Source organism: Mastigoproctus giganteus, chromosome 1 (assembly GCF_048544385.1).
Source record: "Mastigoproctus giganteus isolate SK-2022 chromosome 1, ASM4854438v1, whole genome shotgun sequence".
In the NCBI taxonomy this organism is placed as follows: domain Eukaryota; kingdom Metazoa; phylum Arthropoda; class Arachnida; order Uropygi; family Thelyphonidae; genus Mastigoproctus; species Mastigoproctus giganteus.
Window position 1 is genome coordinate 210,628,588 of NC_143575.1, and position 19,566 is coordinate 210,648,153.

General features: G+C 35.7%; 1 protein-coding gene across 1 annotated transcript in view; it reads left to right on the forward strand.

Annotated features, from left to right (window-relative positions):
• Positions 1 to 19,566, forward strand: part of Stat92E (Signal transducer and transcription activator Stat92E) — a 478,242-nt gene that overhangs the window by 148,124 nt on the left and 310,552 nt on the right. Inside the window, exon 8 of the mRNA XM_090375942.1 lies at positions 9,167 to 9,318. Within this exon, the coding sequence (XP_090232068.1) occupies positions 9,167 to 9,318 (152 nt within the window). The remainder of the gene's footprint in view (positions 1 to 9,166; positions 9,319 to 19,566) is intronic.

Sequence of the window (19,566 nt, forward strand, 5' to 3'; positions counted from 1 at the left end):
TCGTAAACCAAGAGTTGCCTGTATTTCAAAATGGAAAATTTGAAAAAAATATTTATATCCACAAACAGATTTAGATTTAATTTGTTCAGTAGAATTAAACTGCTAACAAGAGAGTTATTTTTAGTATGAAATTTTGCTAAAAATAATGATGTAAGTCTTTAATGGGAACCACATAAAACTCATAAGATAAACAATCTGGATCTAAAACTTTGGTGTTAAACACCTTGTGTATAAAATGGAGTTTTGTCAGTACTTGTCTGTCGAGAAAATATATCTACGAAAATCATTTTAGGTATATCTAAAATTTATAATCACCGGCTGTATTACCACTAAGTAAAAGAGTTTTAGATGAAAGTGCTGAGTGCTATCCACTTCTAGTGAAAGTGCTGTGTACTATCCACTTCTAGTGAAAGTGCTGTGTACTATCCACTTCTAACAGTAGTCAAAAATCCTTTTCAGCAGAGATTCATTTAGTTGATCATGTAGTGTGTTAACTGGGGCTCATATGGGGACTGTAAATTCCAAAATGGGTAAAATTGAGGATACAAATAAATGTTGTACTAACATTGCATTTTTAAACTGAATTGTAAATCTACATAAAAAAAAAAAGGTAAAGTGCAGCCATTATCAACCCACTGCAGGATGGACGCCTCCTCAACAATTCATGCTGAGGGAAATGGACCATAATCTGCCACGCTGGTCCAGTGCGGGTTGGCAGATCGACCGTATTCAGCATCAGGGCCTTGAATCCCGGTCTACTCAAAGAGCGTGTGCTACTGCACTCCCACTCCTGACCACTCGGCTACGGAGGCCTACGTAAATCTACATATGTATCTCTAAACACTTTTTTTCTTCACTTCTATTGTAAGTGAAACAAACAAAGCATTAGATGAAACATGACACCTAGATCTCCATGGCTGTTGATATTTGATAAGATTATAATTGTTCATATGTGTGATTTTGATGTGGTGTGCAATGTTTAAGACAAAATTATTTGCTTTATACCATCCTTATAATTCAGAGAGCCTGATTAAGTAAAAGAAAGTTGTTTGGAATTAATATTTCAAAATAAAGTTTGTCATCTGCATAAGGTGGGAACTTAATTGGGAAATCCATGAAGTGTGCCAATAAATCTAAAATAAAAATAAATATAAATGTTGAAAGGCAGTGTACCAAGGGTAGATCCCCAAGGAAACACCCCTTGTTAAAAAAAAAAATGCAGTAGTGGTGAATCCAGTTTTAACAAAATTTCCTAGCCAGCTAAGAAGCAGGTCTTGAATGCCATGTAATTCTATTTTGGTTTAACAGTCAATCATGAATTACCGAGTCAAAAATACATGTGAGATCATTCTGGATTTGGTTTCTTTGATGGATGCTATCCATTCTCACAGTACTCTAGTGCCAAAATTGGAATAAATTAGTGCTCATGGCAAAAGCCATGGAAAAGAGGAGAAAACAATTTGTTAAAATGTGGCATGCTATTATTAACAAGAAGCGAACAAAAATTTTTGGCTGTTTAACAGTGCAACTGCTCTGTAATTTTGAACTAGTAATTTAGATTCTTTTTTATGAAGAGATAAAATGTATGCATGCTTTAACCAATATGAGTAATTCCAGCAGTTAAAAAGAAGTTTAAAAAAATAAATAAATTAGCATGTTCTTAAAGCACTGTTTTTCCCCGAATACAATGGGGATTCTGTCAGGTTTTCGACCATGGTCTTTAGTAGAATGTATGGTGGTTATGAGCTTAACCTGCAAGAAGTTAAGTGTATGAAGAGTTTAATGTCTGATTTTCAGGGAAGATTACTAGTGATATTAATAGATGTCTTTTGCATCCATTCACATGTAGTATGTGGCAAAAGCATTGCAAATGTTTAACAGATCATCTTATACACTTGGAGGAGTTATTAAAAATGACAGAAGGGTTGTGATAGTGACAGTGAAGTTCTAGGCCCATGGTGTCCTGTTGTTTATGAAACAGTTTCTTGTAGAGATAAGAAGGTTGTAATTCTACTGTATAAGGAAATTGTGAGACAATATGCAGAATACTGTGTCCAGATATGGAGACTACATCTTTAAAAAAAAAAAAAAAAAAAAAAAAACCGCATTGAACTTCTTGAAAAGGGAATGGGCTATTCACGATAAAATTAGTAAAGGGCAAACACGAGGCAAGACTTCAGATGTGGGCTACAGAGCTTGCTAATAACTAATTACTTTAAATGGAGATCTGATTGATCTGATTATAAGTCTTTGAGAGGCAATTGTAAAATTACTGAAAATTTCAAGGTATTAGTTATGCTAGGACTAGGATGAAGTTTTATTTTAGTCATTGAATTGTTAAATTATTAAAATAAGCCTTCATGGGTAGTTGAAGTCAGTAGCTGTGGCAATTAAAATACCAGCTGAATCACAACCTATGGGAAGAGAGGATTTTTTTTTTTTTTTTGCTGGGGCACTGTAAGCTGATTACGTGTGTGCGTGTGAGGGAGAAATGGAAATTCATTTCAATTATAGATAGGGTGCTGTTTTATAAACTTTCAGTGAATTCCTTTAAATAATCAAAATTAAAAGAAAAATAAACAAAAAAAAAAAAAAAAAAAAAATGCAGCCAAACCATCGGGTATTTACTGGTAATAATCTTTGTTTTTTTTTTTTCCCCTAGGTTATCAAAAATAATTGCTTATACTGAATATAAGCTCGGTTCCAACACGATCATTGAAGATCTCTGCATGGTTCAGTTGAGTAATATAAAATAATTGAGGTTATTGTAGATGCTGTTAACAATAAATAGATTATAAACATGCATAGATGGAGTGTTTTCTGTGCAAGATAAAGTTTAGATAAAGATAATCTATGCACTATGGGGCAATTCTCCAACGCATCGCAGCCTAAAAATATTTGCAACTTGTGAAACGTTTGCCGAACTGTCTGGAATGGGACATGATTTAGCCAAGGAGGATGTCTTTGTGTGTGTGCCAGGTGCAGAGAGTGACTTGAAATTAGGCGTCAGCTCAACGTTCTGATGGGCTTCTATGAGAGCTTGAGGTGGGGGTAGATGCCCTTGAAGAAATTAATATGAGGGGCCCGTCAAGCTCTCAGCTGCCCAACTCAATGGCAGAGCTCACTCCTGGGCATCAGGCAACACAGCGGCAACCTCCAAGGCAGAATGTGCTGGTCCCACAGGAGTTAGTTATCGTCGGTGACTCTATTGTCAGGGAGATGGGGAATATATTGTGTAAAAAGGATAGATGGAATAGGACCAGGGTATGTCTGCCAGGGGAAAAGTTGATGAAGTTGTAAAGCATATATCATCTTTTAAGGGCTCAAAGGGTGATATTGTTGTACCCGTTGGCACCAATGACATTAAGAGTAGGAGATCCGTAGATTTACTTTACAAGTACAGGTCAGTGTTGCAAAAAAGTTGTAAATTAGGGTTAAATTTGAAAGTGTCTGCAATTCTGCCTAGACACGATAGGAGGGAATACATGATGAGAGCCTTGTCAATCAATTCAGCCCTGGAGGGAATGTGCAAGGCTCAAGGGGTAAAATTTTTTTCACCCTGGTCTGTGCTTGTTAACAGGAGAGACTGCTTCTACAGGGATGGGATACACTTAAATGGAAAGGGTGCAAGAATATTTGCTGATGCTGTCGAGGCAGTGTTAGGTGGGTCGGAAAACTGCTAGCTTGGGGGATTCACAGACTAAAAGGTTAAAAGTAGCTGCAGGCAGAGGTGAAGATGATTCTTGCACTACTTCTATTAGAATAAGCAGTGGCCTGGAACGAGGGGTGTTGGGGGTTTCAGGGACTGATGGCGGTCATCGTGAAACAAGTGGGTATATGGGATGTGTTAGGGTAACTAATAATAAGAATAGGTACATGTATACCAATGCTAGAAGTATAGTAAATAAATTTGATGAATTTGAAGTGTGGATCAAGACATCAAAGGCGGATATTGTTGGGATAGCAGAGACGTGGTCACACAGATATAAGGAATGCAGAACTGGAATTTGGGGAGTACAATGTGTACAGAAAGGATAGGAAGGGAGGAGGTGTTATGCTGTTAATTAAGAAAAACATAAAATCAAAAGAAGTTCATCCAGTTGATATAGATAAACAGTGCACTGTTGAGTCAGTTTGATGTGAAATAAGCACTGCGAAAGCAAAAATAAGAGTAGGGAGTGTGTTATAGGCCTAATGACTCGAATGAGTACAATAAAAAATTGTACAGAGAAATAGAGTGGGCTAGTAAATCAGAATGTCTTATAATGGGGGATTTTAGCTTCCCAGTTATAGACTGGAACTTGTGGATTGGCCACTTGCACACTAGTAAGACTTTTGTGAATTTATTGGATGATTGTTTTCTGCAACACCACGTTCGAGAGACAACCAGAGAGGATAATACTCTTGATCTAGTTATCAGCAGTGATCATTCGTGTATTTAGAATTTGCAGATAAAGGAACCATTAGGTGGCAGTGATCACATTGTACTGATGTGGGATTTACTTAAAGATATAATTACCATCAGGAGTAAAGGAAGGAGTTTTTGCTTCCTTAAAGGTGACTACAGTGGTCTCAGACAGTTTTTAAATTCTGTACAGTGGGACCAACTGATGATGTTACCAACAGCAAATTCCAAGTGGGAAGCATTCAAGGAATTAATAGTGGAAGCTACTAAACGTTTCATGCCTATTAAGAAATATTGTTCAAGGTTTAGACTCGTGGCAGAGAAGAAAAATGCATGGGATGCATATAAATTATCAGGCGACACAGAAGCCTATGATATATATGTAAGCTAGTCTGTAATCAAGTCACAAAGGAGGTTAGGCAGGCAAAGGCAGATTACGAGAAATCTTTGGCAAAGGATGCTAAGAAAAACAGCAAGGATTTCTTTACTTATATAAACTCTAAAAGGAAGGGAATGAATCTGATTGGTCCACTTGATATCGATTGTTCGATTGTTGATGATCCTGCTCAGATAGCAAAAAAACTGACTGAGATAGCAAAAAAACTGACTGAGTATTTTGCATCTACATGCACACATGAGGAGTTATTAAGGTTTGAAAATGCAACAAGGTTAGCAAATTGTAACAGGGTGCTTAATGATTTTGTAATAACTGAGAACAAAGTGGACGAGAAATTGTTGAAGTTAAACATAAGAAAGGCACCTGGGGTGGATGGGATCTATCCAGTTATATTAAAGTAAGTGGCAAAGGAAGTAAGCAAACCCTTAGCCATAATTATGAGAGCATCCTTAGACTCAGGGGAGGTCCCCATAGACTGGAGATGTGCAAATGTGTCCCCAAATCACAAAGGGGGATCGAAGGGTGACACGAGTAATTACAGACCAGTTAGTTTAACTTCTGTTCCGGGTAAAATAATGGAATCACTGGTTAAAGATGCATTGCAGGATCATCTAGACAAGACTGCAGCAATAATTCAGACACAGCATGGGTTTGTTAAGGGAAAGTCTTGTCTGACAAAATTGATAGGATAGTATGATGTGGTTACAAATGAAATGGATGCAAAAAATAATTTTGATATCATATACTTGGATTTCAGGAAAGCTTTTGACACTGTTGTGCATGGAAGACTACTGTACAAATTGGGGCAGAATGGTATTAAGGTTAAGTTGCCACAATGGATAAAAGGATGGTTGAGTGGGAGAAGACAGAGGGTGGTAATCAATGGATGCTGCTCTTTGTCCCACAGGGTTCGGTGTTGGCTCCACTGTTGTTTTGTATATTTATCAGTGATATTGATGAAGGTGTATCAGGCTTAGTATCGAAGTTTGCAGATGATACAAAGGTTGCCAGGGTTGTTAATGACAGTAATGTCAGTGTGTTACTTCAACAGGATCTAGAAAATTTGGGCAGATGGGCTGAGAAGTGGCAACTGAAGTCTAACATTGACAAATGCAAAGTACTGCATATGGGTTGAAGTAACCCCAGAGAAACGTACCAACTGTTGGTACTACACTTAAGGAGGTAGAAAACGAAAAAGATCTGGGAGTAATTGTGCAGTCAGATATGATGTTTTCTGAGTAATGCAGACAGGCTGCCAGGCAGGTCATGGGGTGTTGTCAATGATATACACGAATTTTGTTTTCAGGGAAAAGGAGGTGATTGTCCCTCTGTATAAGGCAATGGTCAGGCCATGCATTGAGTACTGTGTGCAGGTCTGGAGGCCTCATTTTAGGAAGGATGTAGATTTGCTTGAGCGTGTACAGAGAACGGCAACAAGATTGGTGAGGGGAATGAAGGGATCCTCTTACCAGGAAAGGCTTAAGTTCTGCAAATTGCAGTGGCTGCAGACTAGGCACCTGCTAGGTGATCTGATTGAGGTGTATAAGGCCTTGAATGGGTTGAGCATGCTGAATTCTGATTGGATTCTTCCTCTTGTTCAGATTACGAACCTAAGGGGGCATAAATTGAAATTGAGGAAGGACAGATGTATGGAAATTTGCCTTTAACCAATGGGCGGTTAATTGCTGGAACAAACTTCCATCTGTTGTTGTGGAAGTTGATAGGTTAAATGAATTTAAGGAGGAACTGGACAAATATTTAGAGGAGATTGTTTTGTAATTTTTTTTTTTTTTTTTTTTTTTTTTGGCTGATGCGCATAAGCTCATATGCTTGCTTTCTTGCATCAATGCCACTACTACTACTACCATGCCATTTAGATTTTATGTTAGTCTTTATTTAACTGATGTTATTTTGGTCTTTTCAAAGTTAGGAAAAGTAGGAGGATTTTCTCAGCCATGTTGTTGTTTTTTTTTTTTTTTTTTTTTTTTGTGGATTGCAGGATTTTAAACTGCCTAGTAAATTTAAATTTTGTATAATGGCTGGTTTTCAGGAATTATTTGTCCCTTATCCTATGATTTTGAGACCCTTCTAGCTGATAAAGGACCACTAAGCTGAAACAGGCTGTTATACTAATTTCCCAACTTTTAAAGAAACAGCAAATTAATATTTTGATGATGTCATTTGTTTAAAAGTAATAAAATACCAAATAGTGAAGGGGAATTTTATCCTCCTATGCACGTTAAGTTCATTTCAATTAATGGACAGTTCAAATCCTAGCATTCGTCAAAATAAGAGGGGTCGTAAAAAAAGAAAAAATATATAAAGTTTTTTTTCATTAAAATGATAATTATTGGATGAAAAAAAATTTAAACACTTGTCAGAGAAGGCAATCTTATTGCAGTTATCTTTGCGGCTCTACTATTTTCACTCAGTTTTACAGTGCATCATTTCTAGCTTCTGGTTGTTAAAAGAATAAAAACTACATTTGAATTTTTCTCCCATAAAAGACAACCACTGGGATTAACTCTCCCCTTTTGAGCTCACATCATTGGAATCAAATGAACAGTACACTGATGATATCAGATACTAATAGTTTGAGTATCGATGACCATGTTTTGACTGCTCTGATCATTGTGTTTTTTAATCGAAACTGCAAGTAAAAACAGAAAGATAGAGCTGAATATTGGCATGTTAGCAGGGATAAGGAGGTGATTATCCCCTTGTATGAGGCAATGGTCAGGCCACACCTTGAGTACTGTATACAAGTCTGGAGGCCTCATTTTAAGAAGGAAGTAGAGCTTTGGAATGAGTACAGAGAAGGGCAGCAAGATTAGGGAATGGAACAAAGGATTGCTCTTATGAAGAAAGGCTTAAGCGTTGCAGGTTACAGTGTTTGGAGACTAGGCACCTGCGAGGTGATCTGATTGAGGTGTATAAAGCCTTGAATGGTTTGAGCATGCTCAGTGCTGATGAGATTCTTTCTCTTGCTCAGAATAATCACCTGAGTGGACATAAATTCAAATTGAGGAAAGACAGTTGTAGGATAGGTGTGTGGAAGTTTGTCTTTAGCCAGCAGGTAATTAATTGGTGGAACAGACTTCCATCTTTTGTTGTGGAATTTGATAGCCTAAATAAATTTAAGGCTGAGCTGGACAGGTATTTGGAACAAACGGAGGGGTAAAGTGGGAGCGTTTTTTTTTTTTTTTTTTTTTTCTCTGACTGATGCTGCCTAAGCTTGCTTTCTTCCATTGTATGCCTCTACTAATACTAATGCTAATTTGAAAGAAAACTACAAGTAGTTACTGATTGTCAGTGTGAACAATAAGCCCATGTGCCTCATTTGTTTAGAATTTTTTTTATTTATGAAAATCCCAAACACAAGATGTATTGGAACCTATAGTACTTAGTACTATGTGTGGGTTGGAAGTTCAGAAGATGAAAGAAGATATTTGTTGACATTAGACTTGAACTTCTGTAGACTGTAATTTTCAGGAAATATGTGTGGAAAGGAAGGTTGATTGTATAAACGAGGAAGATGAAAAGTTAGTTCTGTGAGTTTTAAGTTGGACAGTAAATGGATATTAGCTGATGGCAGCATGTGTTTGGATTGTTTTGAAAGAGAGAGTGGGAATTATAGAAGCCAATTCAGAAGAACAGCGCCCATGGAAATATCTGTAGAAAAGGCATGCAGCAGAAACAGTATTGGTTTTATTTATGAAAAAACTTCAACCCATCACTGTCACCAGTTGGCACCGATAACAGTGTGATGGACTGCAAGAATAACTGGGATTTTAAGTAGTTAGTAATAAGAGTGCAACTTTGTAACAATCATTTTTTGCAAATGAAATAAGTAAATGAGAGAGAGAGAGAGCATGCGACACAGCAAGTGAACAGTTTACTTGTATAACCATGAAATTAAATAAACTGTTATTATAATTTAGAAATATTTAATGTAATTATTGTGTAATGTGTATAATAATATATTACTTAAGTATGGACTGTGACCAGTTTTCAGTTTTAGATGACTCACACAATGCAAAAGTTTTTCTGCTCCTGCTTTACTCTAAGCAGTTTGTTTGGAAATTGTTATAAAAAGTTAGAATTAATAAAAAGAAGAATGATTTACTGAGGTTTGTTTGCAAAAACCTGTGCATAATCAGAAAAATAAACATTATAATATATTAAACTTCCCTTTCAAGAAATAACAGCAATTTTGTTGTTGTTATTTGTTTACAATAAACCTTATGATTTACAAAATGTTTAGAATGTTTTAATTATTTTGAAAGTTAATTTTGCTTAATTTCATTCAACAAGATTATTTAACAAAATTTGTATCATTAATCACCTTATTATCCATCTTTCAGATTTTAACAGAAAAATATCAAGAAACTTTTATTGAGCTGAATGAACTTCAAAAGCGTGTTCTTGACAGTGAGTTGATTAGGTGGAAAAGGGGACAACAACTTGCAGGAAATGGTGTTCCATTTGAAAATAATTTAGACCAAATACAAGAATGGTAACTTTAAATAAATTTCACAAAAAAAGAACCAAACTGATACTTATTAAATTAACATTACAGTAAAATCCTGCTACAACAAATTTCTCAGTGGTGCTTGAATCATTTTGCTGCACCGAAATTTTATATGAATATTGCTGAAAATTATTTTAAATGAACCTTTGTTTTCAAATAAATTCTACTGCACATTTTAATATATAAAGGTAGTAATTTTCACTTCATTTTACTGAAATTTGAACTTTAAAATTAATAAATAAATAAAATAGCAAAATGCATAATGTAAAAGTAGAATTATTTGTTCAAAGCTTTGAAAGCATAATATATTTATTTATAAGAAATACAGTATTATATAAATTTTAATAATTTCCACTTTCAGAAATTTAGTACAATAGAGGTAAATTATGATCAATTTTCATGTTAGCATATCAGTTTTTGTTTTTTTAATCTTCATTTATTTAATATGAAAATGCAGCTGTAGAGCAACCAAAAATGTACAAGTTCAAATTGCACAAAGGTGACTTAAATTATTAACTGTAACAATTTTTTTCTCTCCCATTTTTCTGAGTGAATAAACAGTTTACAGGAATGTTTCTAGAGTAATATTTCACATCTAGAGACATCATATGGAGGTACACATTATCATTCATAATTTTCACATGAAGTTTTTCCTTTCATTGTATTAGTATTAGTATTAGTAACGGCCGTATGGTGCAAGAAAGCCTATGGCTTATGCTGCACCAGCCAAAAAAAAAAAAAAATCCGAACAAAACAATGATAAAAACAAAAATTAAATAAATAAATAATAATAATTAATAAATAAATAAAAATAATAAAATGAAATTAAAAATTAAATAAAAAGGAAATTAATCCTATCATCCTATGCGCTTCCCTTACCCGAAAGTACTATCCAGATGACCTTTGAATTTCCCCAAACTGTCGGCCTCTACCACCCATGAAGGCAACTTATTCCAGTAATTTATAACTCGCTGGCTAAAATAAAACTTCCTGCAGTCCAATCTAAACATTTCCCCGCGTAACTTGAATTTATGTCCCCTAGTTCTAGCATCATTTATAATCTTGAAAATTTTGTCCTCATTCATTTTACTGATGCCTCTCAGAGCCTTAAACACCTCAATCAAATCTCCTCTAAGGTGTCTAGTTTCCAAACTCTGCAACCCACATATTCAAAGTCTTTCTTCATAAGGACGCCCTTTTGCCGATCTCACCAGGCGAGTTACCCTTCTTTGCACCCTTTCAAGAAGCTCAATGTCTTTCTTTAGGTGCGGTCTCCATACTTGAACACAGTATTCCAAGTGTGGTCTAACATAGGCCTTATATAATGGGATTATCACGTCCCTATCTCTACTTGCAAAAGTTCGATAGATCATCGATAGGACACCATGGGCCTTCCTTGCAACCTGTTTACAATGCTCAGAGAATTTCATGTCTGACCGTATCGTAACACCCAAGTCCCTTTCCTCCAGTACTGGGTTTAGTTGAACTCCACCAAGTGAATAAGTTATTTTGGGATTACTGTTTCCCAGGTGTAATACCTTACACTTTGTTGGATTAAAGCACAGCTGCCATTTTTCTGACCATTCTTGAAGTCTATCTAGGTCTCTCTGAAGAAGCTCAGCTTGACAGTGATCATTAACTACTCTACCAATTTTAACATCATCTGCAAATTTAGACATCACGCCCTCTATCCCTTCATCAATGTCGTTTATGAAAATTAAAAACAACAGTGGTCCTAATACTGATCCTTGGGGAACCCCACTTCTTACATCAACCCAATCTGAGGAATAGCCATTTATCACAACCCTCTGCCTCCTGCCCTGAAGCCATCCTTCTATCCATCTAAGGATTTTCCCAGTGATTCCAACCTGTTCCAGCTTATAAAGCAACCGCTCATGTGGGACTGAGTCAAAAGCTTTGCTGAAATCTAAATAAACAATGTCGAAATTATTCCCTAAATCCAGCTCGTGAGTGACCCTTTCGAAATAGCGAACCAGATTTGTTAAACATGATTTTCCCTTTACAAAACCATGCTGAGTATCCTTGAGAATTTCAATTCTATCCAAATGATCCTGAATTCCACCCTTGATCAATGCCTCCATGATTTTCCCTACTACTGAAGTCAGACTGACAGGTCGATAATTTCCCACTTCACTTTTAGAGCCACCCTTATGTATGGGAGATACATTTGCACTTTTCCAATCCAAGGGAATCTCCCCAGAGTCTAGTGATGCACGCATAACCAGCCTCAGTGGTTCAATGCACTCGCTTGCCGCCTCTCTCAAGATTATAGGGTATATTCCATCAACTCCAGGAGCCTTACTAGTCTGTAGGCTTGAAAGTTTTTTCATTAAATAATCTTGCGAAATTTCAATATCATTAATTACATATTTTTTAACTTCGCTCCCACAATTTCCCATTGCCACAAAAGGCTTTTCATTTGTAAATATCGATGCAAAATAACTGTTGAGTTCATCTGCAACGGCAGCTGGTGTATTTATTACTATCCCCTTTCCCTTACGTAAAGGTCCGATCTGGTTTGTCCTGCTCTTCTTGGCATTTATATATGTGAAGAATTCTTTATCCCCCCTCTTTGCTCTGTTTGCTAGTGATTTCTCATAAACTGCCTTTGCCTGTCGAACCTTTTCTGTGGCTCTATTACACACCACCTTGTAGCTGTTATAGGCTTCAGTACTTTTTATTGCTCTGTAACGTTTCCATGCCACCTTTTTCTGCTCAAGTAATGTGGCAACTTCACTATTCATCCAACTTGGAACCCTTCTCGTGGAGTATTTTTTTAATGGTATATACGCATTCAAGGCATCTGTGATTAATGTTTTAAAAGCGTACCACAGTTCAATTGTATTCATTCTCTGCGCGATATCTACCCAGTTAATAGAGGCCATGTAGTACCTTAAGGCATCGTAATTTCCTTTTCTGAAATTAAAACCCATTCCTTTGCCTTTTACTTCTGCTACCTCTCTCGTCATCATCCACCGTAGAACTCCGTGATCACTTCCTGCTACTGGTTCCTCTACTGTCAGCCCTGTTATGTCATCTGATTCATCCCCAATTGTAAACCAATGCATTTTACTCATAGGTGAAGTTTTAAAATAAATCATTTATTTTAATGTTTAAATTTTAAAGTTTAAATGAGAGACTTTTGATCATAGTGAAATTTTTGTTGAACTGTTATTTGTTGTAACAAGATTTTACTGATTTGTATTATAAATAATATATAATTTAGTAAATATTTATATTTCAATAATATATATTTTTCCCACAAATTTGTTAGTTTGTGAAACCTCTTGAAATGACAATTCATTAATAATTGAATGAAAAGACTTGTCTGCATTCTTGGTATAGTGAAATTTTTCTTGAACTGTTATTTGTTGAACTGTGTGGTCAGGAGCGAGAGTGCATAGCATACATTCCTTGAGTAGACCGGGGCTCAAGCCCGTGACTACTAAATATTATAAATACTTGTATTGACTTTTTATTGTAAACTCTACTAACTTGGTTGTCGTGCCAGAGTATAAACAGAAAATTTAGTATATAATTTAGTAAATATTTGTTTCAAAGATATCCCCCCCCCCAATTTGTTCGTTTGTGAAACTCCATGAAACACCAAATAATTAATAATTGAATGAAAACTCTTCTGCATTCTGGGTGTGATATAATTATTGAAGAATTTAAATTATAAACCAGATATTCTAGAGTGTTTTCAGCCTCTTTCTTTTTGGTGAAAATAGGCTAAAACATATTTCAAAACAAAACATATTGATACTGTACATTACATTAACAAAATAATCAAAATTCTCTAACTACAGGAATGGGGTGGCACCTTACATAATACTCTACAAATGCAAAAAGAATGGGTGACTGTGCTGAGACAAGGTGAATAAGTAAATGATTATATATTCTGGATTATTGTCCTTTGTTTATTATTGATTACTGTCCTTTGTTTTGTGTGTAGTTTCTGATTAATAAAAATTATAAGATTTTTCATGCTTACAACGTTGAAAAGCTCAACAGATCTGATTGGATGTGTTCCATCATTTGCTACATGAAGTGGTTTCCATTTAATCTGTATGAATTTACAGTTGGGATCATACCTCAGCAATTTTTATATCTTTTGTGCCCTTCAGTCTATGATAGCTGAAACTCAGTGTACTTTTAAAGAAATTTGTCTAAGAAATACATCTAACAATGCAGTGGGAAATTACCGACTGGGCAGTCCATCTTCAGTAGTAGGAAAATTCATGGAGGCAGTGATCAAGGGTGGAATTCAGGATCATTTAGATAGAAATGAAATTTTGAAAGGTACATAGCATGGTTTTGTAAAGGGAAAATCATGTTTAACAAATCTCGTTAGCTATTTTGACAGGGTCAGTTGTGAGCTGGATTTAGGGAATAATTTTGACATTGTTTATTTAGATTTCAGCCACAGCAGACTTCCCATAATCCGCAGTCTTTATCGCGTTCATATGCTTCCCCAGATGATCTTTGGAGGAGGTTGCATGCAGTTGTGTCACAGGTCAAGGACCCCATACCAAGGGAATTTACAAGTGGGGTCGTATATGAGATCAGGTGCCCGGATTGTGGGGAATGTTATGTTGGTGAAACGAAACGTCAGTTCAAAGATTGTCTGGGGGAGCATATGAACACAATAAAGACCGCGGATTATGGGAAGGCTGCTGTGGCAGAACATTTTTGGGAGGAGCACCATCAAATTTCCCCAGATGAAGCTGTTATCGTCAACCGGGCACACAAATTTTGGGACCACAAATGGCTCAAGAGCTTGCGGATTTGTTCCTCTGAGAGCAATGCCATTAATAGAGACACGGGAATCCGCATTCATCCCCTCTTCGAGGCAGTGGTCCTTGGATGGGATGAGCAGTTCCACCTGGCACGCTCCGGAGCCATTTCCGATTCCGGTGCACATAATGAGAATACTGCCCATGCTCCTGTAGAAACACGTGCTGAGAACTGTGAGCCTGCTGATATTTAAGGATGTGCGTACGATAAACCTCACTGTTGAAAAAGGAGGCGGATGCCTCTGAAAGCTACGGTGTTTTAGCGCTTGTATCATCTTGTGTTTTATTTACATTGTTTTATTGTAAATAATACTTTTGCAGTTTAAAATTTCATATTTTATTGTACAGACAGTTACCTTTTTATCAGTTTTATCCAGTGGAATTATATCATTCTATTTATTTCATTTATCTACATCATTAATTTAATATAACATAACACTATTTATATTTTTAATAACGGTTGGTGTATGATTGTGCAGTTATTATGAATATTACTTTTATTTTAGCCATATTCATCTTTAGTTTGAAATCCTTACTAACCCTGCATAACTGATTAAGATTTTCCTCTAATTCTTTGGGATTGTGGCTTATGATCATAATGTTATCTGCAAATCGTAAATGGTTTAGGTACTCTCCATTCACATTGACTCCTTTCTGCGACCACTCCAATCTTCTGAAAGCTTCTTCAAGGGCAGCAGTAAACAACTTTGGAAATATTGTCTGCTTGTCTGACTCCTTTTTCAATTTTAAATTTGCTGCTGTCTTTGTCTAGTTTAATAAAGGAGGTGCATTCTCATATATTTTCTTCAAAATCATAATGTATGGGGTGTCTATGCATTGTCTTTCCAGTGCCCGAAACATTGCCTTATGCTGTATGGAGTCAAATGCCTTTTCATAATCCACAAATGCCAGGCATAATGGTGTTTTATATTCATTTGCTTTCTCCATTAGCTGTGATATTACATGAAGGTGATCCATGGTTGAGAATCCTGTCCTAAAGCCAGCTTGCTCTTTCGGTTGATTCTCATCCAGTATTCGCTCAACTCTGTTTGTAATGACCCTTTTGAACAACTTGTAGATGTGTGACAACAAGCTAATTGGTCTATAATTTCCATTTTCTGATTTATCTCCTTTCTTATGCAGCAAAATTATGATTGCATTATTCCACTCCTTAGGGGTCACACCTTTCTTAATATATTTTGTGAAAAGTCTTGCCAGTTTCTGTTTCTTCCTCCCCATTTTAACAACTCTACAATTACTTCATCTTCACCCATGCCTTTCTGATTCTCCATTTTCTTTAATGTATGTTCTTCCTCATCAGGAAGGATATCGGGTATGTCGTATGTGTTGCTAATTTGTGGTCAATCTTCCCCACTGCTGGCATCATTCCCTCGCTCCTTATATAATTCTTTATAGTAGTCTTCTGCTATTTGAATTATGCCTTCTTTGCTATTTATAAGTACACCATCACTATTCTTCAGATGCAGTATCATCTGTCTTTCCGTATTACTGCTCATGATTGCTGATTTAAGTCCTTTGTTTTCCCTTAATGCTTGTTATACTTTTCTTGTGTTAAATCTTCTTAAGTGATCTCTCAGTCTCTTTCTAATCACTTTGCATAACTTAGTGTACTCAATTTTGTCCTTGTCAGTGTTTATCTTGCTCTTCATTTGTTGCCTTTGGTTCATCATGACAAGTGTTTCCTGACTAATTTTTTATTCTTTGGGTTTATTTTTACCTATAGGTTTCTCTGCCTTTATCACTTTCAGAAAGTTGTATTCCTCGTCGATATCTTGGTCCTGAAAGGTGTGCAGAAGCTCAAACTTGTTCTTAAGTTCCAGTATGTACTTCTTTTTCTCCTCTTCTGTTATCTCAAAGACCTTCGTATTAATTACTCAAGTCAGTTTTTTCCTTTCTTTTCTTACATCTATATCAAGTGTGCATCGTACCATTCTGTGATCACTTCCAACATTTACCTTATTCAGAATGGTACCGTCATTCACAATATATCTTCTGTTAGTGAGGATGAAGTCGATTTTATTAGTTGTTAATCGATTTGGCCTCTTCAGTGCCCCTTTCTGTTCACCCTTTTTTGAAAAAAGTGTTCCTTACTGACATTATTTGAGAATCTGCAAATTGCACAAGTCTTTCACCTCTTTTATTTCTTTCACCAATTCCAAGTTTTTTTATAATTTCTGTTTCTGAACTGTTTTGTCTCTTTCCAACCTTAGCAATGAAATCCCCCATAATAATAGTGTAGTGAGTTTTCTGTTCATCTAGAAGTCTCTCAATTTCAGTGTACATTTCTTCAACGTCTTCATCATCATGGCTCATTGTTGGTGCATAAATCATTATAACCTTTAGTTTGTACCGCTTATAAATCCTGAGTGGTAATCTCGATACCCTTGGTTATGTACTTTTGAATTCCAAAATGTTTTTTTTTTTTTATATCTTTATGAACCAGAAAGGCAACTCCATCTTCGCTGTTTTCACTGTTTCCATTGGTGTACAGCAGCTTTCCACTTGATAAACTTATAAGCGATTCATTTCTTCTTCTTCTTCTTTTAGCCAAACCAATGATATTCCAATTCACATTTTCTAAGTCCTTTTCCATCTCTAACTTCCTACCTTCACTGATGAACAATCTTACGTTCAGGTCACGTTCAGTTTCCTTGCATGGCACCCTGGTCGTACCCAGAGATTCTTAGCACCCTCTGCTTCCACTCTGATCTCCTCACTGATGTAGAGGGGGGGGGGGGAGTGAAAGCTGCTGGGGACTGAGGGCCATTTGTTTTGCTGTGTTGTCATATGCTGGAGGGTTTGGCCTTTTCCTCTTAAATCTGACCAAACATCTTGAAGACAACCACTCTACACATTCGTTTCCACCAAAGTGACATAACAGGTCTTGCCATCGAGAAGGTGTGCATGAGTGAATTTTAGGGAGTCAGGCCACCTGGACTTCTCTTAATTCTTCTAAAATAGAAAGATATTGGATCAATCCATGTTTTAGACTAAGTGTCTGCTAACACACAGAATTCCTGTTCCTCTCTAAGCTCCATATGGCCATTTACTAATGCTAATACTGATACTAAATGCACAGTTTCTGTGTTTGTCAGAAATGAATAGCTATGGCACTGTGGAAATTAATTTTTGACACCGAATTGTTAATATATTGTATGGAATCCTTTATGATCAGTTGATTGGCTCATTTGTTTGTGAGAGTTGCTTTAAAAATTACTGCAAAAAAAAATTGCTGCAACTCTTAGAAGATGTATTTCTGGCTCCACAATTGAACTCCTCCTCATTGTTCCCATGCAGTGGTTACACACTTCAATGACCTGGGCAGTGATTGGTTGTAGTGGTCCACAGAATTGGCCACTTAGGTAACTAGACCTTAAATCGTTTGGATTTTGCCTGTGCGGATGGATGAAAGATATTATACATCATGCAAAAGTGCAAACACAGGATGCATTAACTTAATCTTATATTGAATGCTGTGGCAGGATAAAAGACAGCCATGATAAATTGGCATATCTTTGTGAATTGCCCAGTACATGCAGTTTTGATGTGTGAGCTCTGTGGAATACATATGTGTATATGTGTTTATCCATGTTGCTCCAAGTATGTGTCAAGTAATGTCTGTTTATGCATAATAGATGGCCATAGAAAAAAAAAAAGCTTTGAAAAAAATCATAGATGATTGCACCTGTTAAACTCATATATACCCAGTTTGGATTTAAAAAGGTTAAAATTACAGAAATTTCTATAATTCAGATCAATAAATTGATGAAATTGAATTAATTCATCCATAAAAATATATATTGTTCTATCAAAAAGAGAAATAATGAAAAGTTTTGTTTTTACAATTTTTTTCCAGAAGTTTTTGAAAATATAATTTCATTTTCAATTTCAGTTTAACTCTTGAACTATCACAAAACCTTCCATCTGATCATTGATTGCCAATATGGATTCTGTCAGTCTTAATCCATTGGTGATGTATTGGCTTATGTTAACCAAATATAGAGAAATTCATTGGAAAAGTGGTAAAACTCAGTTGCTCTTGATATTTCTAAGGCTTTGATCATGTTTGATATGAAAATTTTCTTAACAAGGTCCAATCTTGTGGATTATAGGCTTTTTTTTCCAGTTGAGTATCCAGTTGAGTTTGCTCTCTGAATGTTCACTGTGGGTGATGGTGACCTTGTCTTCTAACTTCTCCATTAATGCTGTTCCCCAAGGTTCAGTTCTTTCTCCCACTTTTATTATTATTGTTGTTGCCCTTATATTATTTTTCCCTGATTGGGGGATTCCACTCAGTGACAGGTACTGCTACCAAGTACACAGGGTTGTTATTATTATTATTGTTATTATTATTTTATTATTATTATATTATGACCTTTTTCCACTGATTGGAAATGCTATCCATAGTTTGCTGATGGTATCATGCTGCATTCCACCTTCCCATTTGAGAAACCTTGTCCTGCACAAAGAGTCTCAACTTCTCAAATATTCACCACCAATATTCTTTAAATACTGATCTTCAGGTAATTCCCCAGTGGGACAAAGAAAACTTAACAGCAGTTCTTCAAAAACTCAGTCCTGTTTTATTTCTTGTGAAAATCAGTCTTCTGCTCCTATACTCATCTTCAGTGACAGTTAAATTTTTAGACAAGTACGTATCTTTATTAGTGTTTACTCTGACTTCTAATCTGTCTCAACATAAGAACATCATGAATGTTGCTTCCTCTGCATAAAAAAAAAAAAAAAAAAAAGAGAGGGGGGGGGATCTTTCATGTGTGGCCATGTTCCAAGTACAACATTTAAAAGACATTTTCAACAACAATTTTCATTAACACAACAATTTCAACAATTTTCATTACAACATTTAAAAGTTAAGATAATACCAAAAAGCTAGAGAAGTGTAAATGTGGTATTTAATGGTATTGCTGTTATGTTTCTCTGTGTTCCAACTAGGTTCCAACTAGTTTTTGCTATATATTCTTTTGATTTGAAATATTAATGATGTTAATGTTGTTATTATATTTTATTTCAGTGATATTGTATTTTAGTATATTAGTGTTTTTAGTGTATTTTATTTCAATGATATTAATGTTCTTATTATATTTTACTTTAGTGATATTAATCTTCTTAATATTTTATTTCAGTGTTATAAATATGCTTATTATATATATATATATATATATAGACAAATGTATTTTATCAGTGTATTGGGTAGGGGTGTTGACCCGTCAAGTGTAATTACAATGGAAAAAATTGAGAATGCCTGCAAGGTAAAAACAGATTACCTGAAGTGAAATTAAGATTAACATAAAAATAATAATGATAACAAAAAGGGGTTCCTTATGCAGTGGGCCCTAGGACTTTTAACTACTTCTTCAAAGGGTCAGCAGCCAAA